General features: G+C 53.6%; 11 protein-coding genes across 11 annotated transcripts; 3 read left to right on the top strand and 8 right to left on the bottom strand.

Annotated features, from left to right (window-relative positions):
• Positions 1–9: 9 nt before the first annotated feature.
• Positions 10–1,049, bottom strand: PV09_03565 (uncharacterized protein). Its single transcript, XM_016356781.1, has 2 exons — positions 730–1,049; positions 10–602 (listed from the first exon to the last, which is right to left on the bottom strand). The coding sequence occupies exons 1-2, from the start codon at positions 821–823 to the stop codon at positions 409–411; spliced, it is 288 nt and encodes a 95-aa protein (XP_016215574.1). The 5' UTR covers positions 824–1,049; the 3' UTR covers positions 10–408.
• A 483-nt stretch (positions 1,050–1,532) lies between these two features.
• Positions 1,533–2,123, bottom strand: PV09_03566 (uncharacterized protein; the record flags this gene model as incomplete). The annotated part of the gene is made up of 1 exon (XM_016356782.1): positions 1,533–2,123. The coding sequence occupies one exon, from the start codon at positions 2,121–2,123 to the stop codon at positions 1,533–1,535; it is 591 nt and encodes a 196-aa protein (XP_016215575.1).
• A 1,005-nt stretch (positions 2,124–3,128) lies between these two features.
• Positions 3,129–5,183, bottom strand: PV09_03567 (uncharacterized protein; the record flags this gene model as incomplete). Its single annotated transcript, XM_016356783.1, has 3 exons — positions 3,129–3,224; positions 3,277–4,940; positions 4,970–5,183. The coding sequence occupies 3 exons, from the start codon at positions 5,181–5,183 to the stop codon at positions 3,129–3,131; spliced, it is 1,974 nt and encodes a 657-aa protein (XP_016215576.1).
• A 1,501-nt stretch (positions 5,184–6,684) lies between these two features.
• Positions 6,685–7,909, bottom strand: PV09_03568 (uncharacterized protein). Its single transcript, XM_016356784.1, has one exon. The coding sequence runs from the start codon at positions 7,578–7,580 to the stop codon at positions 6,954–6,956; it is 627 nt and encodes a 208-aa protein (XP_016215577.1). The 5' UTR covers positions 7,581–7,909; the 3' UTR covers positions 6,685–6,953.
• Positions 7,910–8,810: 901 nt separating this feature from the next.
• Positions 8,811–9,845, top strand: PV09_03569 (uncharacterized protein). The gene is made up of 4 exons (XM_016356785.1): positions 8,811–9,032; positions 9,200–9,299; positions 9,469–9,623; positions 9,721–9,845. Exons 1-4 carry the CDS (start codon positions 8,887–8,889, stop codon positions 9,737–9,739), a joined length of 420 nt encoding a protein of 139 aa, XP_016215578.1. The 5' UTR covers positions 8,811–8,886; the 3' UTR covers positions 9,740–9,845.
• On the bottom strand, positions 9,544–13,606 carry PV09_03570 (uncharacterized protein). Its single transcript, XM_016356786.1, has 3 exons — positions 13,186–13,606; positions 10,595–13,073; positions 9,544–10,524 (listed from the first exon to the last, which is right to left on the bottom strand). Exons 1-3 carry the CDS (start codon positions 13,321–13,323, stop codon positions 9,986–9,988), a joined length of 3,156 nt encoding a protein of 1,051 aa, XP_016215579.1. The 5' UTR covers positions 13,324–13,606; the 3' UTR covers positions 9,544–9,985.
• Positions 13,607–14,179: 573 nt separating this feature from the next.
• On the top strand, positions 14,180–16,626 carry PV09_03571 (uncharacterized protein). The gene is made up of 2 exons (XM_016356787.1): positions 14,180–14,656; positions 14,773–16,626. Exons 1-2 carry the CDS (start codon positions 14,393–14,395, stop codon positions 16,222–16,224), a joined length of 1,716 nt encoding a protein of 571 aa, XP_016215580.1. The 5' UTR covers positions 14,180–14,392; the 3' UTR covers positions 16,225–16,626.
• A 418-nt stretch (positions 16,627–17,044) lies between these two features.
• Positions 17,045–18,545, bottom strand: PV09_03572 (uncharacterized protein; the record flags this gene model as incomplete). The annotated part of the gene is made up of 2 exons (XM_016356788.1): positions 17,045–17,858; positions 17,956–18,545. 2 exons carry the CDS (start codon positions 18,543–18,545, stop codon positions 17,045–17,047), a joined length of 1,404 nt encoding a protein of 467 aa, XP_016215581.1.
• A 347-nt stretch (positions 18,546–18,892) lies between these two features.
• PV09_03573 (aspartyl/glutamyl-tRNA(Asn/Gln) amidotransferase, B subunit) lies at positions 18,893–20,710 on the bottom strand (the record flags this gene model as incomplete). The annotated part of the gene is made up of 1 exon (XM_016356789.1): positions 18,893–20,710. One exon carries the CDS (start codon positions 20,708–20,710, stop codon positions 18,893–18,895), a length of 1,818 nt encoding a protein of 605 aa, XP_016215582.1.
• A 959-nt stretch (positions 20,711–21,669) lies between these two features.
• PV09_03574 (uncharacterized protein) lies at positions 21,670–22,752 on the bottom strand. Its single transcript, XM_016356790.1, has one exon. The coding sequence runs from the start codon at positions 22,636–22,638 to the stop codon at positions 22,075–22,077; it is 564 nt and encodes a 187-aa protein (XP_016215583.1). The 5' UTR covers positions 22,639–22,752; the 3' UTR covers positions 21,670–22,074.
• Positions 22,753–22,889: 137 nt separating this feature from the next.
• Positions 22,890–24,372, top strand: PV09_03575 (uncharacterized protein). Its single transcript, XM_016356791.1, has 2 exons — positions 22,890–23,029; positions 23,137–24,372. Exons 1-2 carry the CDS (start codon positions 22,987–22,989, stop codon positions 24,048–24,050), a joined length of 957 nt encoding a protein of 318 aa, XP_016215584.1. The 5' UTR covers positions 22,890–22,986; the 3' UTR covers positions 24,051–24,372.
• The last annotated feature ends 692 nt before the right edge of the window (positions 24,373–25,064 follow it).

Genomic DNA, 25,064 nt, shown 5'->3' on the forward strand with positions numbered 1-25,064 from the left:
ATCATTGAACGGGAATTTGCATACCATATCGGAGGAGTTAAAAAGGAGTTCCATGAGAGCTTTTGTTTATGGCAACTGGAGGTGTTGGGGAAGGCAGGTTGGACACATCACTGCTTACTATACGGTCTCTTCTTGCATGATGTGCTGCTACAGCAGATCCTCCTGGCATTATGTGCTGGATAACTTCGAGTCTGTTGCGTATAATATTGCGCGGCTCTGAGTGCTATTCGCTTGTTAAAGCATATCCGCCACCTCGTTGAGTTCTCTGCCACCTTCGGCTCATGTGCATCTTTGTAAGCGCGCCTCGAGATTCCGTGGTGAATCTATTACTTCTCTCGGTGCTTTTGAATAATCCCGACGGCATGCATAGAGGACCGATTCTCGAGTGTCTCGCGCCTTTAGGTCCGATCAGGCGCTGGAGGCCGCCTGTTCGCCCTGCTTCTTCTCCCACTCTTCCGGCGTGAAACATTTGGGCGTCCAAGCGTGAATCTTTGCAATCTCCTCCTTCAGCACCCCGTTGACGAGCCTGTGCCTGGCGAGCGTCATCTTCTTCGCGAACTGCGGAGAGACGATCGTCGCGTTGAACATCTGGCCGCAGCCACCTGTTCGCAGTCCGAACCAGTCAGAGCCACCAAACGGGGGGTGGGTTTTTCTCTTTGTTTTCTTTCTCTGAGGGGCAGGCTCGTCCCAGCCTGGAGACAGAACCCGCGACGAACTCGACTCACTCACCTGACAAATCCTCGATCTCGACGTGCGTCGCTTCCAGACTGGACTTGAGCTTGGCCTCGATGTCGGCGGCCGTGACGCCCGAGTTCTCTGCCATGGCTGGAGGCGTGTTATAGCGTCTTCAAGGCGTCGCGCGCGCGGGGGGGAATTCACTATCGCGGAGAAAGGGAGGGGGGAGGGGAGAGAGGCGTCGATTCCTGTCGTCGCTGAGAAAATCGAAGTGTCGTAGTATCAGATCCGATCATCGGAGGCGGGTACTCCCGCCTGAGGACGCACGGGATGACGCCGCTTTTAGTTTGCCTTGGACGAACCCAACGAACGACGTTTCTGTCCCGGCTCGATTTCTAGAACGAAGAAAGATGTCAGGATGGCGGCGTCGGCGGAGCGATGAAGGCAGGCGCGTAAGGTGGGCCTGAGACGACGGGGACTGATCTTTCTATCCAGCGCAAAGTAGAAAGAAGAAAAAGAAAAAGAAAAAGAAAAGAAAGAAAAGGGACAAAAACAACTATCAAACCTCGATGTTGTGGTCAAGACGGGGGGGTTGGTTGAGGCAACATCTTCGACAAGAGGAGACAAATGTGAGGAAAGAGGCACAACGAAGGCTGCGTGAGAAGACCTGAGTCATTGTTCTGGAACTTCCAGGCTGCGAAATGGACGACGCTGACGCGCGGGACAGAAGTGAGCCTCAGCACGATGCAAACTATGGATTTGCTGCCACCTCACCGGAGCGCGGTGGCTTTTTCTCTCCAACAGTGCCAAAGGCAGAAGATGATAAAGTACAGCGTACGAACAATGACCGACTCTTCCTAGCACCGGATGCCCTGCGCTCGAAGCTCCTCCTGCATTTTCGTGAGTCTTTTCGCGAACGCGTAGACCTCTTCGTCTCTTGCCCTGCGGCGCTCCTCCTCTCTCCGCCGCTGTTCTGCACGGCGCGCCGCGGCCTTGGCCGCCTTCTTTGCCTCCCTCTTCGCCTTCTGCTTGCGCAGCCAGGCTTTCAACCAGTTTTGGCGCTGGAAGCTGACGTCTTCGCTCGAACTCCCAAAGGTACTCGCGTACCAGTCTTCCATCTCTTCGGCGGTCCTCTGACGCGGCCGAGCATATGGATTCGCCATCCATTCGGATGGTCGAAACGGTGCTGTGTGTTGCTGTTGCAGTGGCCGCGCCTCTGGCAGGCCACGGAGCTCCACCGGACGCTCGAGTTGCTTCAGACAGTAGTCTTTTGCGTCGGTCAGTGCATGGAACGCCTTTGGGTCGCCCCCCTTGTCTGGGTGGCATTTCAGGGAGCGCTTGCGGTATGCGGACATGATATCCGCCTCTGTGGCAGACGTCGTGACGCCGAGCGTCGAATATGCTCTCATGGTCAAGCCGTTAATGTTGGCTATTGATGACTGAGCCATTACGTCGGACTTCGAATAGCAAACGTCCGGTGTTTGGCTTTAATGTGTTTGAGAGACAGGTGACGAGAAGAGAAAGAGTCCTTCTGAACGCTTGTCGTTCAGTTGATGCGTGGTATTGAGAGCCTGCTTAGAGAGATGTCAGAGGGTGTTGATCTTGGCGAAGATCTGTACATACGTGTACGTGTGCTCGTATAATAGCTTAAGATTATAAGTGATCCTTGTTGTAAAAAGTTGCTGCGAGCAGAGTTGCCGTCTTCTCGGTTTCGAAGTTCAAGCTTTTGCGAAGGGATGAAAGAAAGAAGACGGAGAAGAAGAAGAAGCGTGAGGGAGAGAGAGGATAGCTTCTATTGTTTACTCGACATGCACTGGCCATAACTAGAACCACAGTTGGTGTTGACCCACAGAGGTACACTTGTCCCAACTTTGGAACTCATGACTGGATCCGGACTGTACGATTTTGAGGCCAGGCTTTTGAGAACGTGACTCTTATGCGCAGGAGAAGAAACTCAAAGATATCGGAATATAGTGCAACCGATTGTCTTCACGTATCCCCAGAGACGTAGCAAATTTGAGGTTTGGACGAACTCGAGCTCAAACCGTACGTCTAGCATCTTGCTCCTTCGAGCGACCCAAGATGTCTCCCTTAAGGATAAGCTACCCCACAAACAGCATGTTAAAATCGGGTCTCGCACAGTCATAGAACTCCGCATTTGGAGCCCGGCTGAACGAATACGGTCTCTTGAACCATTGTTCAACATGTAAACACATTGCTCATTTCGTGTTTCAGTCTCAAAGATTCAAGAGCAAGAGCGCCTTCCTAGAGGCGGCAGGGATGGGCTCATATGTCAACTGGAGACAGGAGCGAGAGCCACAATGCTGTTGGAAGGCTTGTGAAGACCCTACCCAATTGCCGCTTTAGACTGAGATACATCTGGGCTGGACTGCAAGCATTGTCGACGCGTTCGTGCCAACGCCCATCTTTCGAGAACCCAAAACGCCCTGTGTTCATGATCGAGCATCTTTGTCGATGAACCCGGCATCAGCCAGGCTCGAAGCCTGTCTTGCCTGCGTGCCGACGAGCTCGCGAAGCTTGACGAAGTTCTGAGCCTGCGGTTAGGACTTTCGAAACCGTGCTGGGATAGATATGGCTCACCGGAGTTCCAAAACCAGTGACCGCGTCCCATCCAGGCTTCGCTGGAAAACCTTCGACACCGCAACCTTTTGCACTGCCTGAGATTATATCTGTGAATCCGTCTTTACCGATGGAGTATAACCATGGATTCATGAAGCCAAGGGGAGGCTTTCCATTCGCCAAAAGGTCGTCGTTCAGGAGTGCGATGACTGACGCCATCATCGGCGAACTAGCACTCGTGCCGTCAACTCTGATGAATTTCTGGTCATACACGATGCTATAGTGCTGGCCATTGGCTGCGAGGTCCGGATATGCGCGACCAGAATGATTATACATGGCTGGATCAACTTCGTTGGATGTGAGACCTTTCATATAAGCGCTCACAACACTATCTTGCCAAGCTGGACGTGAGAAGTAGTTGCTAAAGCCACCTCCGCTTGCATAGTTGCTGATATTTGCTGGGTAGCCCGCTGCAACTTCGGTGCTGAAATTGCTCGAGCCAAGCCCTTTGGTGGCCCCGACCGTGGTCACATATGGGCAGCTGGCAGGAAAAGCGGGCATGAAGTTCGGCACTGCGTTTGCGGCAACTTCGGGGTCGGGATAGATCTCGCATCTATCAGATGTAGGTGATCGGTTGCCAACCCCTGAATCACCGCTCGAGAAGAGTAGAGTGACGCCACGACTTCCAAGCTGTGCAAAGGATTGACACACCTTGGAAGCATACGACGGTGGAACAGACTGCTCATCATCGCCATAAGACGTGCTGATCGTTGTTGGTAGGTCACCGTCAGCAAGTCCTTGCATGTAATCAAGCCACTCCAGGTATGGCTCGTTTGTGACGTTTTTGCCAGGGGCCGGAATGTAAGGAGTGGTCACCGGCGGTCGACCTCCAGTATTGTAAGCTACCACTGGGATTGGGTACACCTGACCAACGATAGTCTGGCCGTCGAGATTGCCTTCGACATCGGCCGTCGCATTCAGCTTCGCTGCGTCGAGTACTTGCTGATTTTCTCCGTTGTTCACGATGCGAATGTCGATTGATGTTCCCTTTGCTTGTGGCTTATACGTGTCAACAAACATGGCGAGATCCGTTGCAATGGTGGTTTCTTCAAGGTAGTTACAATACCCGATCTTGCTCTTTCCACCACCTTTTGGCGTGTAGTCAATCGTCCCATACAGTGTGCTCAGGCACTCTGGTGTGATGTTGCTCGCATTGCACACCTTTTCGATGGCACTTACAGAAAGACCTGTTGCCGCGATAGCGCTCTGCGGCTTAATATCAAACTCGGCGGCAGGCATCACTGGGGACTGAAGCCATTGCACAGCTTGACGCTGAAAACGAAAGAATGAGGTTGTGGGCTGAATGGTGTCTACATGATCATGTAAATGAGCTGGAAGCGACCATTGCGGCGCTCTTATGAGCTCAGAGCCGTCGATATGTCTAAAAACCGAGTATCGAGTGTCAAGCAGCCGTTCCGCTTCGAAAACGGGAAGGGTGAGCGTAATCCAGTCTTTGGCAGGCGAGTACTGCAAAGAGGCAACATGACCATGTTCCGCTAACCATTCGTGCACAAGGTCGGAAGTCTCATCGGTAGGCCGTATGAAGTCGCGAACCTGAGCTCCCGACAGATGCTGGCCGTACTTCTGGTTGTGCGGATCGGACACCGTAGAAGCGTCAATAAGACCTGCGAACAACAGTCCGACATGGACACACCTTCTAGCAGCTCCTTTTCTAGCTCTGTCCAATTCCTTTGCCGCAATGCGACACGCAGCGCAATTTTCGCATCCCTGGGCGCATCGCCGACGTTTCGCCAGCCAGGCGGTACGTGGTGCCTCTCTTTGAGAGAATACGCTGACCGCGCAGTACTGTTCACAGCCAGTGCATCGCCTAGAGCAACCAGGAAAAGTAGCAGCGGAGACGCTATCATGGCGTAAGCGGGAACTGACAATGTTCCACTGAGGGGACAAGCATTAACGAATATAACAGGATAATTTATGCTGAGGGAGATCAATGCATTTCCACGGGGAAGTGTAAATTGCCATAAGAGCGGATGGGACTATATTTAATCTAAAGCACCAGAAAGCATATCCAGAGAAACATGGTGCCAGTCGAGGAACATTATGCACCGCGAGCAATCTCAAGAGGCAGATATTGATGCTTGACAAGCTTCGTTTGGGGTGTGAAACGCTCAGAGATGTCTTGGACGCAGGCATTAGATAGATGTAAGCAGTTGAACCGAAAGAGATGGCTGATTTGCGATCTATGAGAAGAAACTTGTCTTGGCTGGTTGACCACGGCAAAGGTCTGAGCTTGTGCTGTCGCAATTTCACAGCAATTATTGGATCCGAGCCAGCGGACCAAGAGACTGCGGAAGAAGCTGAACCGGGCGAGCGCGCAGAAACAACAAGAAAGCGTAGGTGCGATTTGCAAGAGTCCACTGTATCAGGGAGCCGGTCTTACGCTCGTTGTGTCGCTGAATCCTTCGTGGAACCGTTGGACGTGTGTTGAAACTGTGTAGGAAAAAGGAAAAAAGGGGATCCCGCAGGTTCGGATGTCTGAAAGCAGCTTGCTCCGGACAGCGACTGGACGATCGGCCACAAGGGTTGCGCAGAGAAGGACGCTGCACGAACCTGCTGGACGGACGACAGCTTCAAGAATATGAGATGCGACTAGTTTGTGACAGGCTCGCTTCCTTTCTTTCTTTTTTTTTGGTTTTTGCGTATCGGTGTGGAAAGCTGTACGTGGACGCGGAGCGTGGCATTTTTCCACACCTATTTTTACAGCTCGTGCGCTTTCTTGACCAGGGCAAAGAGAGGATCGCTACGAGATGTGCTTGATTGAGATTTCTGCGCCCTCAGGAAATGTATCTATTTATAAGTATGTACGTATACGGTCGCTTCACGCCTGCTCGACGCCTTGAAGTCAGATCTTATCAGGTTGGATCCTCTGAACGCAGCCAGGGTTCTTCCACATACAATCCCATCGCTCATGCGGAATTAGATGTCGAGAAAAATCAATAGTAGGTATCGCGGACAAGACAGCGTAGGACAGGAATCATCAGGCCGTCGAGCACAAACTGGTCCTCGCGCAAATGTCAGGCCGTGTAAAGCTGACGATCGCGACGTACGAGAGTTCAACGCTCGTCTTTGACAGCTGCGTCGACAGCACGCAGAAGGGCAGTATTCCTATCCCCACGGTTAGACCGCGCCCGGATCTTCATGGTGATTGTTGGATTCACGGCACACGACTTCTTTCGCGCACAGTCTAGGCTCGCAGACTACGGCTAGTATTTATGGCTCAAGGCAGAACGGAATGCCGCGAATGCACGGATACGGTCTTGTTGAGCTTCAGCATCGACGAGAAGGCACTCAAGTCTCACTTGCAAACATTTCCGTGGTGTCTTAACTTTGTAGATGCAAGTAGAATGTATTATTATTCACCTCTGCTTCACATGTGGACGTGTTTCGTCCATTCGCCAGCCAAGGATGTAGCGGGAAGGTCCATTTCTCGTCACCAACGCCATACCAATGCCCTCATACAGATCATAATGTGCCTGATTTTTTTTCCCCAATCGATATATGTGTAAGCTTGACGCTTCACAAAGCACCCATTTGTTTCCCCCCTTCACAAGTCACTCCCTTGGAGCCATCCGAAGCCAAGCAAGGACCTAACCATTGCATCCGCCCGTTTGGTCAGCTCAACAGTCGTAGCGCAAAAACCAGCCGTTCTGCTGGTCTTGAAGCAACCAGATGTCGGAGGCGTCCTCCAGCGACAGCTTAAAGCTGAACTCGGCTCTGTTGCCGGCGTTGAGCTGACCGACGAGGTGATCCTGCGCCGTCTTGACAGCAGGCCAACCACCAAACGCCGCTCCGCCCACTCGACCGCCGGTTCCGGGAATCCCAAGGCCAGCGTCCACTGCGGCGTCGACGGCCTGCGGCGTCAGTGCTCCATCTCTGGGCAGTTTAGAGCTATCAAGAGCATAGACGGCGACGGTTCCGCCGCCAATGACTCTGAAGTCCGGCGGCGAAGCTGACTGTGCCCACCAGAGGACGAAGTTGCTAGCAGTTGCGGGAATGTTTGAGAACGTTGCTACCTGGTTGACCACGGCTGTGGTATTGGCGACATGGAACATCTTTGGATCGGTGGTTGGGTCATTGATCGTTCTGAGCGTGGGGAGGAACTGCTTCTGGCCTGTGCCTGGACAGGTCACGGCTCGCTTCGAAGGCGGAGGCAAGGAGAGCCAGCTGCTGCGCGGACCGTAGGCCGGAAGACCGTAGACGAAGCCCAAGAAAGCAACGACAACAGTCAAGATGTGAACGTGCATCCTGAATTGTGGTGTTGACTAGTGACTTGACAGGTGACTAGGAGATGAAGCCGTGCTGATTATATGCAAGCCGAGAATACGACAGAGAGCAAGGTTGAAGCTAAGGCCTCTTGCAGAGTTCGAATTTACCCGGCGATCACTCAGCGGAAGATCACATATATGTATGTTTGAAGCTCAGCACCAAGCTCAGATATAAGCACACCGGTGGGTGCGCACGGAAAGCAGCGGGTCAGGATGGCGGCTCACACAGGACGGACAAAGAAGGGAAATGCGGCAGGAGTTGGATGTTGCAGCTTCGTGCCGTTAAATCCAGCTCGATCAGACGCCAGTCCAACTGGAAGCCATCAAGGCCGAGGGCTGGCCGGCCACCTAAGCAGAGATCAACGATTCTGTCCGTGACGACTGGCCTGACTGTCAACGCAGCCACGTCCGCGAACGTGCCTGTGCGCTGAAGAGGACAAAGAGAGGAACGAACGAGGCCACGACAAAGAGACTTAGCGCGATGCCTGGACCTTTTGCTGCTCGCCCCGTAGGGATGTCTGCTTGGGCCGAACGGCCGTGATAGGCGGCGTCGAGGGTTGGCAAAGTCTGGGCACAGGCGAACGGTTCGCGGAGGATCTCCCAGTAACAACATCCGGCCGCGGGTGGAGGCTGGAGACGCATTCTGAAGTACCTAACGTAAATTTCCACACGAGCCCAAGCCCATCATCTTTTGTCGACCAGAAGGTTTGCTTGAGTCCGCTTGGGTTCTACAACTGTTACTGCTTTTCAGTCCGCGAATGTGTTTTCCCCGGCACACGCAATCTGGCCGGACCACTTAAGTGCGCCTGGAGACTCGAATCACTGGTGCCATGGCTTGTCATTTGCGGATTGCAGACATCCTGTGTGATGCTCCTCATCTTAGGCATCAGTCCAAGTTTGTCACGGAACAAGTGTGCGATGTTGACATCGAAGAAACTGTCCTGTGCAAGGCTTCTGTCGAACGGATCAGAAGAGCGGTACAGGAGCATCCCAGAGGTCCGGGCGTACACAAGCTTTTGCTTGCATATGATTAGACCATGTGGAATTTCCCACCTTGTTTTCCTACCTCCTGAGCATCGGATTCTTCGCTTTGCGGATAGAAACCTCAACGTGATTGATTCTGCCTGTTGGGCTGAGCGGTTATGTAATGGTCTGGCGGTTGGGTCACTGCACCTTTCCCTGCCCCATGTAGACGGACTCCATCCATCCTCTCAGTCCCGGATAGGTCCAACAAACGAAAAAGCAGCGCGAAGAGCACAAAAAGATACATGTGTACACGTCTAGCATGATGGCCTCCAAGACCGTTATCAGAGCCCTCGACCACATCGTGTTCACGGTCCGGTCCATCCCCGCCACCGTGAGCTGGTACACGCAGCACCTGGGCATGCGCCACGAGGTCTTCCGCCCACCAGCTGACCCCTCCGTCGAGCGGTACGTACGTCGTGAGACTCCTCTCGCTCTCTCTCTGCCTTTCTCCATTCCCGCTTCCCTCCCCCCTGCCCGACCCAACAACGGCCCGCCAAATAGCCAACGACAAAAAGGGCAGTGCATCCTCATGTTCGCTGACCGTTTTGCGCGGCTCCCGTCGCCGCATGCAGCCACGCGCTGGTCTTCGGCTCGCAGAAGATCAACCTCCACCAAGCCGGGCGCGAGTTCGAGCCCAAGGCCAAGACGCCGTTACCCGGCTCCGCAGATGTCGTGAGCAAAAACCCCCCCTTCTTCTCCTACCCCCTCAGGGATCCCTTCCCTCCCACTTTCGCCCTTGTACCTTTTCTGCCGTCGTTTCTTCTCTCTTGCCTGAAGAAAAAGAAAAAAAATCCAACCGAGCCCTTGACGCGGTGGACCGTTCGATCTGACGGTCGTGTAGTGCTTCCTGACCGATACGCCGGTCGAGGAGGTGCTTGCCGAGCTGAGAAGCAAGGACATCGAGGTCCTCGAGGGAGGCAAGATCGTGGAAAGGACGGGCGCGGTGGGGAAGCTGAAGTCCGTTTATGTTCGCGACCCGGACGAGAACCTGATCGAGTGAGAGATTCCCCCTTCCCCCCGGCCTCTTTTTCAATGCTTTCTTTTCTTTTCCCGCTCCTCTCGGCATGTGCGGCGTCCGGCTGATTGTGCCTAGGATCTCAAAATACGTGTGAAGGGACGAACTGTGGTGTTTGTTTCCGGAGGCGGGACTGCCGTTTTGAATGGACGACTCTCATGGCCAAAGCTTCACGTGACAGGCTGACTCCAGCCTTTTCGTTTCATAAGAATAGTCTAATTCTAGTGTTACACGGCGCACTTCTCCGCTCCCTCCGCTCCTTCCAAAACACAAAACGTGCGTCGTACGCGGTTCCGGCAGAAAGACCGCCTGGTGCAGATCGAAAAGGAAGGAAGCACCCCGCTTACGCCATCCGACTGTACCCCCCCGGTATCCGCCGCGCCTTCCTCTTGAGGAACTTTCTGCCCTCGTCGACCCAGAAGACGCTGCTGCACAGCATCACCAGGCCTACGAGATCGAAGAAGCCCAGGCTCTCGGTCTGGAAGATGCTCTGTAGCGGCGGGAAGTAGATGACGCACAGCTGTCCCATGAGACTGCCCGCGACCGCGTAATTGAACATCTTGTTGTCGCCGAACTTGACCTCGCCCAGGAGCACCGATTTGCCCTCGGAGCGGCACGTAAGTGCGTTGAACATGTCGAACAGCACGAAGCAGGTGAAGGTCATGGTTGTGTCGCGCGACGTGACCGTGTAGCCGTCCGCCATCTCCTTCACGTAGATGAGTAGCGTGCCGAGCATAATGACGGACGCCTGCGTGATGACGCGCCGGAGGAGCGCGGGCGTGATGGCGCGCGCCGTCTTGGACCGTGGTGGGCGCGACATGACGGCGGGGTCGACGGGCTCGACGCCCAGAGACTGTGCTGGTGGGCCGTCCATCAAGATATCTGCAAGCGCTTCGTTAGCTTTCGAGGTCTTGTGGGCAGCGCGGACCGGGGGAAAAAGAGAGAAACATACTGATCCACAGGATCTGCATGGCGTTAAGCGGATTCTTCCATCCAAACACCGTGCTGACCAGCACCAGACTCAGCGCCGCTGCCGACGTACTGAGCTGGAACGTGATGAAGTTCTGGATGTTGTAAAAGATACCCTTGCCCTCTTCGATTGCGTTCAGAATTGTCGAGAAGTCGTCGTCCGTCAAAATCATGTCCGCCGCCTCCTTGGCAACGTCAGTGCCCAGCTTACCCATCGAGATGCCAATGTCCGCCTTCTTCAGCGCGGGCGCGTCGTTGACGCCGTCGCCCGTCATAGCCACCACGTTGCCGCGAGCCTGCAGAGCGCGCACGATCTTGAGCTTGTGCTCGGGCGACGTGCGTGCAAAAATCGTCGTCGTAGAGATGGCTTGTTCCAGATCTTCGTCCGACATCTGGTCCAGCTGGTCTCCACGCAGGACCGAGGAACCCAGCGACGAGCTGCTCACTGGCATCCCCAGCTTCTTTCCTATGGCCACAGCCGTCGTCTCCGCGTCGCCCGTGATCATGATCACCTTAACGCCGCCCGCCATTAGCCTTCTGATGCTTCGATCCACGCCCTTCCGTGGCGGATCGCTCATGCCCACCAATCCCGCAAACGCCAATCCTTGATACACGTCCTCGTCATTCTGCGGACTCATCGGACTCTTGGGGTCGGTCGCAGAGCCAGGCGTTGCGCGACCGCTCTTAGCCCTTGACGCGGTCAAATATTTGTTCTCCCTGATTTGGCCGCTCGCAAAACCCAGAACTCGAAGGCCATCCTGAGCCATGACTTCCGCTGCCGCGAGGGCTTCCTGCCGCTTGTTCTGGTCGAGGATGATCTCGCGGCCATCGGCCGTGATGTAGGTGTCGCATCGCTTGAGGACCATCTCCAACGCACCCTTTATGTACGCTACGTCGGAGCTGCCATCTTCGGAGCCCTTAATCACAACGCCCATCCACTTGCGCTCGGAGCTGAAGGGCGTTTCGAACTTGCGCACACCGATCCGGCTCCGCACGTCCTCCTCGCCAAAGGTGTCCAAAAGGTCGAGAAGGGCGACGTCTGTGGGCTGACCCGTCCATCGGCTCCTGGCATTCGAGTTGTCATCGCCCAGCGTGGATGAGAGGACCGCTGCCGAAGCTGCCGAGTTCGCCTCGCTCTGCACCAGCCTGCCGTGGTTAACGATGTTTCCTATCCGGAGTATCGTGCTCGTCGCGGAATCGAGGTCTTTGCTCTCCGTCTTGCGCGCTACATCGGCCGGCTTCTCCGCGCCGAAATGCCATAGCTTGGTGACGGTCATGTGGTTTGTGGTAAGCGTGCCCGTTTTGTCGCTGCACACCACGTTCACGGAGCCCAGGGTCTCCACGCTCGGCAGCCGTCGCACAATGGCCCGCCTCTTGGACATGCGAAGCACGCCCAAGGCGAGGGTGACGGTTACGATGATTGGCAGGCCTTCGGGAATAGCAGCCACGGCCAGGGACACTCCCGTCTGGAAAATCTCCAGGAACGGCCAGCCACGCCACATGCCGAGCAGACAGATGAAGCCTATCACAGCGAAGGAGACGTAACTTAGGTCCTTGCCCAGCCTGTCCATGGACAGTTGCAATGGAGTCCTGGGACTCTCAATCTCCTGCAACGAAGCGGATATAGCGCCAAACTCGGTGTTGGCCCCGGTTCCAATGACAATTCCCTGCCCGTATCCAGACCTTACCAGCGTGCCCATGAACGCAATGTTGCGTTGCTCGTTCAGTCGTATGTCCGCGCCGACCGTACCCGTGGCCGGGGATGCATAAAAAGGCGTGTTCCTCCCATCCATGCCGCTGCTCCTGTTCGTGGGCGCGAGCTTCTCTGGCGTCTTATGCACCGCTTCGTTCTCTCCTGTCAAGTTTGATTCGTCAATTGAGAGGTCCGCTGCGTGCGTGATGCGAATGTCCGCTGGTATGCGGTCACCTGTGTGGAAGAGGACCAAATCACCAGGCACGAGCTGCGACGCAGGCACAGTCTTGGAGACGCTCTCAGCTTCCTCGAGCAGCGCGACCTGGTCAATGTCCTTGAGTTCGGACGTCTCCTCGCTGGCGAGTTGCTGCTGGGCACTCGAGCTTGCGGCCATGTCGCCTCGGATGATGTGCGCGAAGTGTGGAACCAGCTGATTGAGAGCTTCCAGCGACTTCTCAGATCTGTATTCTTGCACGAAGCCGACCGTGACGACAATTGTGACGGCGACGGTGATGCTGACGCCGTCGTCGATGTTGCCCATGAGGAAGGAGATGGCTGCGGAGCCAAGCAGCAGCAGGATGAGCGTCTCTTTGAACTGTTTGAGGAACCGCAGCCAAAGCGGTTCTGCCTCCTCGTGCGGAAGCTCATTGGGGCCATGTGTGATCAGCCTCGATGTGGCTTCGGACGGGGTGAGCCCGTTTGCCAAGGAGGTGGACAGTCTCTCCGCCGTTTCCTTGGGGGAGAGGAGTGAGAACTCGGAAGTGGTTGACTGCACAGCGATTGTCAGCATGTTCCTCATCAAGACCCTCGTGGCGGAGGAATTCGCAAGCACCGGGCAGGAGGATGGCGTGTGCGTGGGGAGCTGGGATGTGGACACGTACGGTGGCAGACTTCGAGCGTCTGGCAGATTGCGATGGCGACCTCGAGGCCGATGCTACCGCGTCAATGGAAGGCAGCATTCCATTTTGCAGCGGGGGCTCATTGTACAGTGGCAGACCCGGGGGCGGCGACTTGGACATTGTGGCATCGCTATGTCAATGTCTCACGCAAGGTTCAGAATGGCTACTTGCAAGCAGCGAAGCAGCAACGACTCAACGACTCGACGACTAAGCGAACGTCAGACAGGCGATCGACATTGCTGTGTGAAGAAGATGACGAGCGGGGGAGCAGGAGGGTTGTGAAGAAGTATGTGTGCGTGTGGAGTCGGTTTGCCAAAAAGGCTGGATGCGCTGGATGGCAGACGGAATGAGGATGCCGGCTCGTTTTGGCGACGTGAAAGCGCCCAAACTCCTGAAGGTCTGGGTGTGGACGTGAGAGGGGCCAGATGACCAATGGGAGCAGCGGAAGTCCGGAACGCTCCAAAGCGGGCGCGGACCGACACCATCGAACGCAGCGAACACGTCGACCGTCGACAGCTACAGCTACGTGTGGCCCAGATGCATGTGCATGGCTGCATGCGTGTGCCCGGCAGCAACGGTGCCGGTGCGGATGCGCGCACGACACCTCTCGTTGGGCGTCGAATGGATCTCGGTCTCTGCTGCCGCACCCAAGAGTCTCGCGCGTTTTACAGTGTGACTGTCGCAGTCTGGTCTGGTGACGGCTCCGTCGCTTCACGTTGGAGAAACACAGCGCATGCTTGGTGGCTTAGACGTGCAAGTGACGAGACTGGACGGCGACAGGCCTTGCGTTGCGCCCGCGCAGAGGATCGGCCCTTTCTCGCTCTGTCCTCTGCCCTCTGCTCTGCGTCTTCTTCGTCTCATCCAGTCTGAAAGGCTCCAGGCAAGGCTGGTTTTGTGGCCTTGAGATGCCTGAGGCACCGTCCCCAGCCACCGCCCGTCGCGCCTCCTGGCAACGAACAAACAAAAGCTGCCGACCGTCACAGAGCGTGGCCGGATCCCGACGCGCGCTCGATTCTCCTCCTCCCGTCCAACGTTCATCGTTCGCCCACCCCCCCAGTGATACTTAGAATACCAGACTCAACGGCTACTCAACAGCAAGCCAAGTCCCAGCTCGATCTTCCCGCGACACCACGCCCAGCCGGGCCTGCTCGACCTCCTCCGCTCCCCGCGCATCTGAACCGTCGCAATCATGTTCTACTCCGACGTGCTCTTGTCCAAGACGGGCCCGCTGGCGCGTGTGTGGCTCGCATCCACCATGGAGAGAAAGCTGTCCAAGCGGGACTGTTTGCAGTCCAATCTCGAGGACAGCGTTGACATGTTGGTCGACGAGTCTGGCGCGCCAATGGCGCTCCGCTTGAGCGGTCAGCTACTGCTCGGGGTCGTGAAGATCTACAAGAGAAAGGCAGGGTATCTGCTCGACGATTGCAACGAAGCTCTGCTTAAGATCAAGCTGGTACGTCGTCGCCACACTCCGACCGTTGTTTTCGCCCCCGCACGCTGCGCTCGTCGCGTGCGCGCTCGTTTGTTGTGTTCGCGCCTCCTAACCTCAGAACGCTGACTTTCGCGCAGGCTTTCCGTCCAGGCAACGTCGACCTTCCGGCGGACCAATCGCACATTGTCAGTGCCGAAGCATTGAACTTGCCGGATCGAATTACGGCTGTGGACCTCTTCGCCAACCTTGCCGACCCAGATCTGCTGCTGTCGCAGCCCGTGCGCCGGAAAGGCGACGTAGATGATCCGGCTGTTCTCGACTGGGGCACCCAATCGCTAATCACAGAAAGCCTGGATTTGCCGGCGACCAAGTCGGCTCCGCGTCTGCTGCAGGACGACGACCTGGAACTCGATTTGGGACTCGGCGACGACGATCTCACTCTGGAAGTGGGCCGTCGCGAAGCCACACCATTGAACAACTCCAGAGACGAGCCGACCCTTCTAAGAGACGATGACCTCGAACTCGACCTTGGTAACGACTTCCAGGGGGGCGACACGTCTGCACTACCGCGACTTGACGACAACGATATCCCAATGGATGATCTTGCGCTCGACACAACAATCGACATGAAGGATTTGCCTGCTCCCGCACCTGAACGCCAGCGCAACACGCTGTCTCCGCTTTCAAACCCGGACCCCGATTTGGAGCAGTCCTTCCGGCCCAATGAGACCGACCTGTACGACCAGACGGATGAGCTGGCCGTGGCCAACCAACGCGTTAAGCGCAGGAAGATCATTCAGATGGACACACAGCTCGAATTATCCACAGCGCAGATCAAGCAGCAGCAAGTCGACCACAGTAAGATTACCAAGCAACCCCCCTTCCTGCCGAGGGACCCACTGCTCCTGCAGCTTATGAACATGCAGAAGAACGGCGGCTTCGTAACCAACATCTTTAGCGACGGTCGCAGCATGGGCTGGGCTCCTGAGCTGCGAGGTGTGCTCTCCGTGGACCTCATTCGCAGTACGGGAGACCTCAAGCGCAAGCGAGACAGCGGTGTTGCGGATCTGTTCTCAGACGAGGACGAGGACAAGGATCAGCGGCACGATGATGAGCAAGCCCCCATGGCCGGCGAGGATCGCGGTTTGGAGCCCGAGCCTGTGCAGGGCCTAGATGACTTGGAAGGCGATATAGGTCCTGGCTCGCCGCTACCAAATTTCGAAGACACGACCATGCCACTGCTGCACCCAGCCGACGACGGGCCCGTCAGCACTGGCACAAGAGCAGCCGTTCATTTGCTTCGCGAGCGATTCGGCCCACAGGGAGAGACCTCCGAGTCGCATCGTCAGAAGAACGTCGTGTTACTGCAGGACCTAGTCCCCGAGAAGACTACGACGCGACACGACGCGACCAAGATGTTCTTCGAGGTTCTTGTACTGGCCACCAAGGATGCTATCAAAGTGGAGCAGGGCAAGTCCAAGATCGGCGAGAGCATCAAGATCAGAGCCAAGAGGGGTCTGTACGGTGCGTGGGCGGAAGCGGCCGAGCCACCATCGCAGCACGTTCAACCCGAGCCAGTTTCGACGTAGGACCAGTGCCGGAATTAACGACTCGCCTTCTTTTTGGATTCTGTGTTGCGCTCTCTTTGGGTGAATCGGTTCCTTTTGGGTCACAGGGTGTTCAGTCACTCGTCAGGCGTTGGCGTGGATCAGCTATGACAAAAGAGGGCCGCGTACATCCTTGTTTATGTGTATGTGCGCGCGCGTGTGTGTGTGTGTGGGTGCGTCACAAACCGCGGGGGTGTCTCGCACAGGGGGGACGATCAAAAACGAATTTGGCTGGAGTTGAGGCAAGGAGGCCTCCCGGCGCAGGATACCCCTTTTTCTCCTATTCCCTATTCTTCTTCTTCTCCTTTTCCCCCCTCCGACATTTTCTGCGAGGGATAAGGTTCTCTTGGTCCGTAAGAGGCATTCTCTCGCCGCCCCTGCTCTTTTTTTTTTTTTTTTTTTTTTTTCTAGAAGTCGTTTGGAGCAGGGGCATCGTCGATGTACTTGTACGCTTGAAGTCACGGGCACGTGGGACGCAGGTATGTTCAGAGGGACATGTTGGGGACTTGGAATTTATTGTACCTTTCTTTTTTGGAGAAATGAAGGAAAAGAGATGACCACCCGTAGCATATGTTAGCGTCTATCCATGCTTCCTCACCTTTTTTTTTCTCCCCGTCCTTCCGCTGAGTCAAGAACGTCCGTCGCTTTCTGAGTGCCCAACCCGATACTCCTGATCATGTGTACATGAAAACGCTAACGTCGCTTGCACGCGCATCGACAAATACGATCCCTCTCCTCCCACCACGCGAGCTACGCATTCAGCTTCTCACACAGTCCAAGCCCGCCCGAGCCTTTCACCTGTTCATCCGGCCAAAGCGTGTTCCTGGCTCGGGCTCTTCGTCAGCGTGAACGTGTGAAGATTCGCGCCCGCCTTTCTCATCGTGACCACCCTCGCCGTCATCGGCTGGATGGGGCCGTTTGAAGAGTCGTCGTCGTCGTCGTCTTCCTCCCCGTCAGACACTCGATGCGGATCAGCACTCTCGCCGCCGCTGCTGCCGCTTTCTGAAGCGGGTAAAGTGCTGTCACTCTTGATAGGCTGCTGCTGGGCGAGCGTCCCTTGCGTCTCTTCGCGGCGCGTCTGTGGCGGTAAGGTGTCCTGCGTTTCCGGGCTGTGTATGGCGCTTGTCGTGATGGCCAGGGCCGGCTCAAGGTCGGAGCGGAGACGCAGATGAGGATCTTGGGTTTGCGCAGAGATGGAGTCCTCGTCGTGTGCAGTCGACGCCTCCGCGCTGGTTTCGGGCTTGTCGGTGACGCGCGCGGAATGTGTTCCCTCGGCGAAGCTCTGTCGCTTGCTGTACCTCAGCTGAAGCCGGGCCTCCCAGCTAAGCAGCCATGATTTGCGGCTCTGCGCGGACCTACAGGCGAAGTCGTCGACACGGAACTTGTCGGCCTCGGCTGTTTTAGGATGCTGCTGCCGGCGCGAGATCGAAGCCCTGCGCGCCACGCGCTGCAACACATCCGGGCTGGCACCGCACAGGAACCGGGCTCTTGGTTCGTCCTCCGCCATGTCTCTGTCCGTAGACAGGAGCATCGTCGCCCTGTTTCCGACTCTGCACTTCTTTCGTGCCCTGGCGCTCCGAGCGTCGATGACGTGCCTCTGTCTGTGCTGTCGGAATCTAGACCTTGAGGTCAGCCGAATTCCAGCTTTGCGCTGAATGTCGCTGGTCCTGCGCCCAGACGCTGTCAGTGAGAAAAAAAAATCAAAAAACATACCTGCACGCTTTGAGCAGCTCTTCTTCCGAAAGTACCTGAAGTCCGGGCGTCAGATCTTCCTGAGACATCTGCTCGCACCCCATGGCTGTCACGGCGTCATGGGCGCTGCGATCAGAGCTATGAATATCCTGCGAAGAAACGCCCGGATGGGCTGGTAAAAGCCCATCGAGATGCATGGCAGGCTGTTGTGGTTGAGTTCCGGAAACCAGATTTGGTGAAGTGCGCAGCCCCGTTGCCTTTGAGCGTGTTCTCTTGGAAGGGTGTCGAGGATATCTTGAGCTGCTGACTGTGCTTGAAGGCACACTCTCGTCGTCAGTGAACAGTGACGCGGGGAAAGATTCGTAATCCTGGTTGGCATTGATAAACAGACTCGGGTCCAGGATCGAGCCTAGATCAAGTGTTGGGTCAGTTTCTGCAGAGTCTGCAGAGTCACTGCTGTCACGTCGACGTGAACTTGAACATTCAGAAGCGTTGACTACTGAGTGGTCAGAACCTAACGGTCTGTCAGCCTCTTTCAACTCGTCAATCTTAATCTTGTTGTGTGTCAAAAGAGCCATTGAGCGGGAGAGCTTGGTCTTGACGGCAGCCATGTTGACGAAGTGAGAGCGGACGATATGGAGCAAGTGTAGTTCTGCAGTTGAATTGGATAGGCAGAAAGTTACACAATGGCGGGCGTGACGGGTATTGAAGGACCGTACCCGCTGTTGCCTCATACACGGGTCGTCATGTCGTACATAGCAACGATTATTCCGAGAAAATGCAAGAAAGATATAGACGTTGCGGTCAACACAGACACACAAGATTGATAACTAGGACAGCGCTGGATTCATAAAGGCAAGACAGACAATGAAGAAGTGAACATTACTCACTAAACGTATTGTTCAGCTTTGATTGAAATGGCCCTGGATGTATTGAGCACCATTTCCGTGACTAGCATTCAGACACGAACGTCCAATATCTGGGCCACGGCGTGTTTCGCTTTTTCAGCGTTCACGCTACCTTTTCCATGGTCTTTAGCCATTTCACGCAACATCTGTCCCACAAACCACATCACTTTGCCATGCTGTCCCTTCTCTTTGATGGCCTTGACCATTTCTGGATTGGCTTCTATGAGCCTCCTCGCCGCATTGGAATACTCGGCGCCATCAATGTCTTGAACAAGCATGCCGTCTTCCTCGACAATTCTGCCGACATCACGCATATCGCCTTCAAATACCAGGCTTAGCAGTTGCTTAGCCGAAGCGTTTGTGATCTTGCCCTCCTGGAGCAAGACCAGTATGTGTGCGAGATGAACTGTGCTGACACGAGAATTCCTGCAAGGGGTGTCGGCCCGCCCAAGCAAAGCTCCCAGCTCATGGATGACCCAATTTCCAACAACACGTCCGAGCTGATAAGGTGCTAGTCTGCCAAGCTCCTTCTGAACGCGGTGGAGCACTTCGAAGTAGAAATCTAATCGATCACCGTCATCGAACGAAAGTAGTGTCTTCGCATCCTTCATTGTTAGTCCATGCGCAGGGTCCTTAGTGAGAAGCATCAACAGCTCATCCGGGAGCTTCGGCAATTTTTCTCTCAGGTGGTCAACAAGATTCTTAGAAATAATGACAGGTGCAATATCAGGGTCTGGCATGTACCGATAGTCGATCTCCCCTTCCTTTCCGCGCAGTTTTTTGGTCTCGGTATTGCCCAAAGTCCACCCTCGTGTTTCGCCTTCGACGACACCTCCCGACTCGAGCACCTTGATTTGTCGATTGCGCTCCGCGATGATGGCATCTTCGACGGCTTTGAAGCTGCTTAAGTTCTTGATCTCAGTTCGCTGTCCGAGACCGCTGACGCCGTGGTAAGAGCCTCCCGTGTACTCGCCTGCTGCTTGTCGTCTGCGGACAGAAACATTGACGTCTGCACGTAACCCTCCAAGTTCCATGCCAGTGGTACAGGCATTGACCGCTTTCAAAATACTTTGCACTTTGCGCACCAATGCCGCAGCTGTCGTAGGATGATGAATCTGAGGTAATGTGATGATCTCGATAAGTGGGTGGGAGACTCGATTAAAATCTAGGTAGTGCTCAGATGGGGGAATTTGAATCGTCTTTGCTGTGTCCTGCTCCATCTGTATCTGCTTAATGCCAATGGTGATCTGCTCACCGTCTTCAGCTGCGATGCCATCATAGTCATAAAGCGTGATATGGCCATCACGAGCGAATGGCTCGTAGTATTGTGTGATCTGATAGCCTGCCGGTTGATCTTGATAGAAATAATGCTTTCTGTCGAACGTGCTCTTGCGCTGTATGTCACAATTCAGGGCAATAGCTGCTCGTAATGCAGGAAGAAGTGTGGCAATTTGAAAATGAGGTTGCGATCCTGGATAAGCGAGGTCAAACAATGCTACGTTGCTGTTAGGCGCTGCATCAGGCGACGATGTTGGAGCTTCAGAGAATAGTTTGCGAGCTGTGTTGAGCTCGGCATGAATTTCTATACCGACTGTGAGTTCCCATCCATCTGTAGATACTGTGTCCGTTTCCTCGGCTGTGGGGCCAGATCTTGCGCGCTCTCGTTTTTGTTTAGCTTCAGCCTTGAGCTGCTTTCGCAATGGAATCAGTAATTCATTTGGTTGAGAGGTCGAGGTGGCTAGGGACCGAACAAGAGCTCTCTGCTGTATGTTCCAATACGCAGGTGGATGGTTGATAAACAGACAGATGCCAGAGTTGCGTATATTGATAAACGAGCGAACAGGGCTCGAAAATCCCTTCGCTAACATCTGGGAGATGTTATGATTGTTCAAGTATATCCGGCGAACACGCGATGTCTACATCTGCGGAGGTGATTCGGGAGGCCGCCCTTCCCCAGTTTGGCACGGCAACGGGCGTAGTGCAACAAGCTTAAGCTTCACGTTGATGCCGCTACAGTAAGAGACTCACATTATTCAGCAACCTAAACAGGACAAACCATTCCTTTGAACACCAATTCATCACTATTGTAGATTAAAATACCCTTGAACCCACAAGATGCGATGTTCAGAAGCATCATTATCCCTAATCATTGAAAAAGTTGCATACGTCTAATAAAAACTAGTATATTCGAGCCTGAATATGCACACTTAATTCTCTTTGTACGCGATCTGTTACCAAAAAATAGGGAGGAGACTTCTTAAGGTGAATATTGAATTGTCAAACTTAGATTAGGTCGTCACAAGACAAAGGGTTGAACAATGGATGTCAGTGAGTGGAGTTCTGGGTCTGTTAAGGACTGTAAACCATTTTGGCACGGACTATGGTGACATTGTCTAGATTAAACTTCATCACAAGCTCATGATGAAAGTCTGGCATGTGTTCTCGAAAATTGGTCCGGTTGAATGTCTGCAAACAATGTCTTGAGAAATAAGACATTACATGACCTGCCTACAACATGTAACAATTCCGATCCACAATATTATCGCTTTTAAATTCGAACAGGGCATTGAGACTTGATATCAGAATGCTAGAGGACTCACATCATCAACTCCGATACCGTAACTTTGGAATCGGGATTCCCAGAGACGTGTGCTTTTTCCAATTAAAATCCGCTGGCTCTGTGATTTACGAAGAAGACTCAAATTCGGGTATGAGATTGGCCTTAAGCCAAGCAATTTGAGCGAGAAAACAGACAACCTTTCTCTAGCGAAAAGGGTTTGGGTATTTATGGCGCAAAGAAATGAAAAGTAAAGATAAGTAGTAATTACAACATTGACCAGGTGAAAAGAGAGAATTGAGCTTAGATCTTAAGGCTAACGACATCTGTGGCTGCAAGAGCTGCCACGATTAAAATCATATCGTTTCTTCATGACCTTGCGGTGATTTTCAATTAAGGTTTCCGTGCAACCTATCGTTCGGTGGAAGCCGTCTCCTATGAAATCAAAGATCAAATGGCCCCATTAGAAATCGCTGGAACCGTCATACCTTTGAGCATTAAACTATTGAGCGTAATTCCGCGCAATTGGTGCACTGCAATCAACCAACTTGCCTGATCATATCTCTATGGCGAGAACGCATTCACCTTGGTGAACAATGATTTCCTCCTCTTCGTCAAAGATCCACTGCCTTCCTAATCTGAATTTTTACCACTAAAACTTCCAGCCCATGGAAATCACATCAAGTCAAAGTCATCCAGCTTATCCCGATACTTGAGGATGTTCCTCTTGATCTTCGATGAATCCACCCATGTTACGAAATCCTCCATATTTCGCGTGACCAAAAAGGCTGGGTCCGTAACTACATCCGTGCCCACCCTTACGTGGCCCTGCTCCACGAATTTGACAGCACTACTGACATGATCCGCCATCCCCAGTCTGTGCATGACGACCGGTAGTCTTCTTCTTGCAAAAGACGAAACTGTGACTTTGTGCTCTACATCGCTCAGCTTGCCTCTTCCACCTCCTCCTGTGCCCAGAATGCCCATATCCCACAGCTTGCCAAGCAGCAGTTCCTCATGCTTGTGCCGGACGGGATCCTCCGGGTTGAGGGCGGCGAGTTTGTGTGCCAGTTGCCGCAGTTGCCCGCATAGTCGGTTGTATTTTGTGTAATCTGAGGGTTTTTGGATAACATATCGACGACAAACTTCGGCGGCTCGGTGGTTCTGATCCGATTTATAGGTTATGAAGTCCACCTTACGCAGCAACTTTTGCTCATGGTGCTTGAATTTGCGAACCATGACTGCAGGTAGTATTTGCCGCTGTCATGTATTTCGAGGTGTCTAGACAGTATTCTGCACTTCCAAATATCTTTTGAAAGGCGGGGGGACTGATATTGGGTTTTGCGTCTTCAGAGTAAATGAGAATTGAGGTCTTGTATGTCTCGAAAAATTATATGGAGCATGCAGTTAAGAAACCCCAAATTGGTTTAGCGCGGGATACCTGAATGTGATGGCTCAACTGCATGCGGCGCAAGCAGTCAACTCTGCATCAGCACCATCATACTCGCACACGCTCAATAAAGTCTGTTTCGAGCTTCGCGCCACACAAATTCAGCTTTAGACACCTCCTTCCCTAATATATCTCACATGTCTGGCAACAGAACAGTGTTCATTGGGAACATCCCGTATGGTAGGTTTTGACTAGAGATCCCAATCGTCTGCTGTTATGAGCACCGTCTTGGCTCTTGACGTGCAATCCGGAGACTAAGCCATGAAGGTATGCTAATTGGGAGATAGGCGTCTCCGAAGATGTGATCACACAAACCCTTGAGCGCGTTGGCCAAGTAAACCACTTTCGTCTGGTGTACGACAAAGAGACTGGCAAGCCAAAGGGCTTCGGATTTGCAGAATATGCAGATGCAGACCAAGCAGCAGCAGCCGTCCGGAATCTTAACGAATTTGAGCTTGCTGGCCGTAAACTGCGGGTAGATTATTCAAATGATGGCAAAGACAGTGCAGATGGTGGGCACCAGGGCGGCACCCATGGCCATCCAACACAAGCAGCGTCGCTACCTTCCCTTCCGCCTGTAAACGGGCCCCCAATAGGACAGCTACAGGGCGATGCGCCAGCACTTCCCGAGGGACAAGGTCTCGGAAACCATCTGACGGCGCAAGATGCGATATCGCAAACGGTCGCAGCCATTCCACCTCTTCAACTTCTTGATGCGATGCAGCAGATGCAGGATCTGTGTCGACAGGAGCCTGACAAAGCAATTCAGATGCTTAGACAGGCACCTCAACTCACATACGCGATCACTCAGATCCTCATCCTCATGAAACTGACCGACCAAAACACTCTCGCATCTGTCATCCAACAGACAGCTTCGCAACCACAACCACCACCTGTTACCGGAGCGCGTCCGGGCCTTCCCCCGAATCAATACCCACCACAGCAGCCTCCACACCAGCCATATGCACCTCCACAATACGCGGCGCCAACGCCACCTGTCGGTTTGGCATATCAGCCTCCACAGCCACCTCCACAACAGGCTCCACCACCTCCTCAAGCACCTACACCAGAGCAGCAGGCACTCATAGCGCAGGTTAAGGCGATGACCCGAGAGCAAATAGATCTATTACCGCCTGCGGAACGACAGCAGATCATTCAGTTGAGACAGTCACTTGGGGCGCCAGTACCTGGCTATGGATGAACTAGTACACAATAATGCATATTAAGTCTATTCGATATCAAGCATCAAAGGTCTCGACAGAACACATGGGGTTTCGAGCATTTTGAGCTCTGGGGATGGAATTGACGAACTCGAGACTTGGTGCTTTTTGAAACATAATGCGAAAAGTAAAAAAGTTCGCTGTATTATTAAGGATTAAAACCGCGACGCTCTCAAGCTTCGTGGAAATGATGGCCATTATTGTCGGTTATGTCGAGAAAGAACCCCTTTTCAGAGAGCATGTAGCAATGCATTCGAGCGGTTGAGTGAAAAATGAGCAGCAGTCTCGGGAAATCGCCATACCATTCCTGACCTTTTCGCGAATTTCTGTGATTTTTTTTCCTATCAGTAAAGATATGCGCTAAACACATTGGTAATAAGCTCAGCAGCGTAGTGCCTCTGGTCTTTAAAACGGCCAGTCGGTGGATCGATTTCACACACCATAGTATCCTCTTACAGTCAATGCCTTTAATGCTGTCTACCATCCGCGACTTGACATTAGGCACACGCCGCCTACGTTTCTTATTTTCGGTGGTTCAATGCTCCGGCATTTTGGTTGCATGAGGAAAACGACAGTAAAGTATCTGCAAAGTTCCCAATGAGACATCTCGTTCTAAGCTTTTAATGGTTTCTGGATCAAAATGATTGAGATTTAGGACTAGGATGTATTCCTAGACCTGCATGTTAAAGATGATAAAGACTGCATGCTCATGGGGCTGTCTAAGGATTCGTAGCCACTCAAAAGAGATTTCAGACGGTTTTTTTTTTATTTAAATTGCATGCGTATATCATGACAAAGATTCTAGAGTATTGGAATTCTTCCAAGCCAAATGTGATACGCCCGAGAGAACTTGAAGCCACAACAGTATCTGTGAGTATCAGGCTTAGAATATCTCAGATTAGGCCCGAAACTGCTGTTCACTAGGTGTATTCCATAGTCCTATCTCTTGAAGATAGCTAGTAAAGTATGTGGGAGATTCATCGCCAAAAAGGGAG

This window comes from Verruconis gallopava (genome assembly GCF_000836295.1).
Source record: "Verruconis gallopava strain CBS 43764 unplaced genomic scaffold supercont1.9, whole genome shotgun sequence".
NCBI classification, from domain to species: domain Eukaryota; kingdom Fungi; phylum Ascomycota; class Dothideomycetes; order Venturiales; family Sympoventuriaceae; genus Verruconis; species Verruconis gallopava.

Coding starts and splice junctions, on each gene's coding strand:
- PV09_03574 (XM_016356790.1), bottom strand. CDS start 22,638: ATGGTTCGCAAATTCAAGCACCATGAGCAAAAGTTGCTGCGTAAGGTG.
- PV09_03565 (XM_016356781.1), bottom strand. CDS start 823: ATGGCAGAGAACTCGGGCGTCACGGCCGCCGACATCGAGGCCAAGCTC. Junction 603..729: donor CGAGATCGAGGATTTGTCAG/GTGAGTGAGTCG, acceptor GACTGCGAACAG/GTGGCTGCGGCCAGATGTTC.
- PV09_03570 (XM_016356786.1), bottom strand. CDS start 13,323: ATGTCCAAGTCGCCGCCCCCGGGTCTGCCACTGTACAATGAGCCCCCG. Junction 13,074..13,185: donor GACGCTCGAAGTCTGCCACC/GTACGTGTCCAC, acceptor ATCGCTGTGCAG/TCAACCACTTCCGAGTTCTC. Junction 10,525..10,594: donor CATGCAGATCCTGTGGATCA/GTATGTTTCTCT, acceptor AAGCGCTTGCAG/ATATCTTGATGGACGGCCCA.
- PV09_03568 (XM_016356784.1), bottom strand. CDS start 7,580: ATGCACGTTCACATCTTGACTGTTGTCGTTGCTTTCTTGGGCTTCGTC.
- PV09_03569 (XM_016356785.1), top strand. CDS start 8,887: ATGATGGCCTCCAAGACCGTTATCAGAGCCCTCGACCACATCGTGTTC. Junction 9,033..9,199: donor GCTGACCCCTCCGTCGAGCG/GTACGTACGTCG, acceptor CGCCGCATGCAG/CCACGCGCTGGTCTTCGGCT. Junction 9,300..9,468: donor TACCCGGCTCCGCAGATGTC/GTGAGCAAAAAC, acceptor ACGGTCGTGTAG/TGCTTCCTGACCGATACGCC.
- PV09_03575 (XM_016356791.1), top strand. CDS start 22,987: ATGTCTGGCAACAGAACAGTGTTCATTGGGAACATCCCGTATG. Junction 23,030..23,136: donor CATTGGGAACATCCCGTATG/GTAGGTTTTGAC, acceptor ATTGGGAGATAG/GCGTCTCCGAAGATGTGATC.
- PV09_03571 (XM_016356787.1), top strand. CDS start 14,393: ATGTTCTACTCCGACGTGCTCTTGTCCAAGACGGGCCCGCTGGCGCGT. Junction 14,657..14,772: donor CTCTGCTTAAGATCAAGCTG/GTACGTCGTCGC, acceptor ACTTTCGCGCAG/GCTTTCCGTCCAGGCAACGT.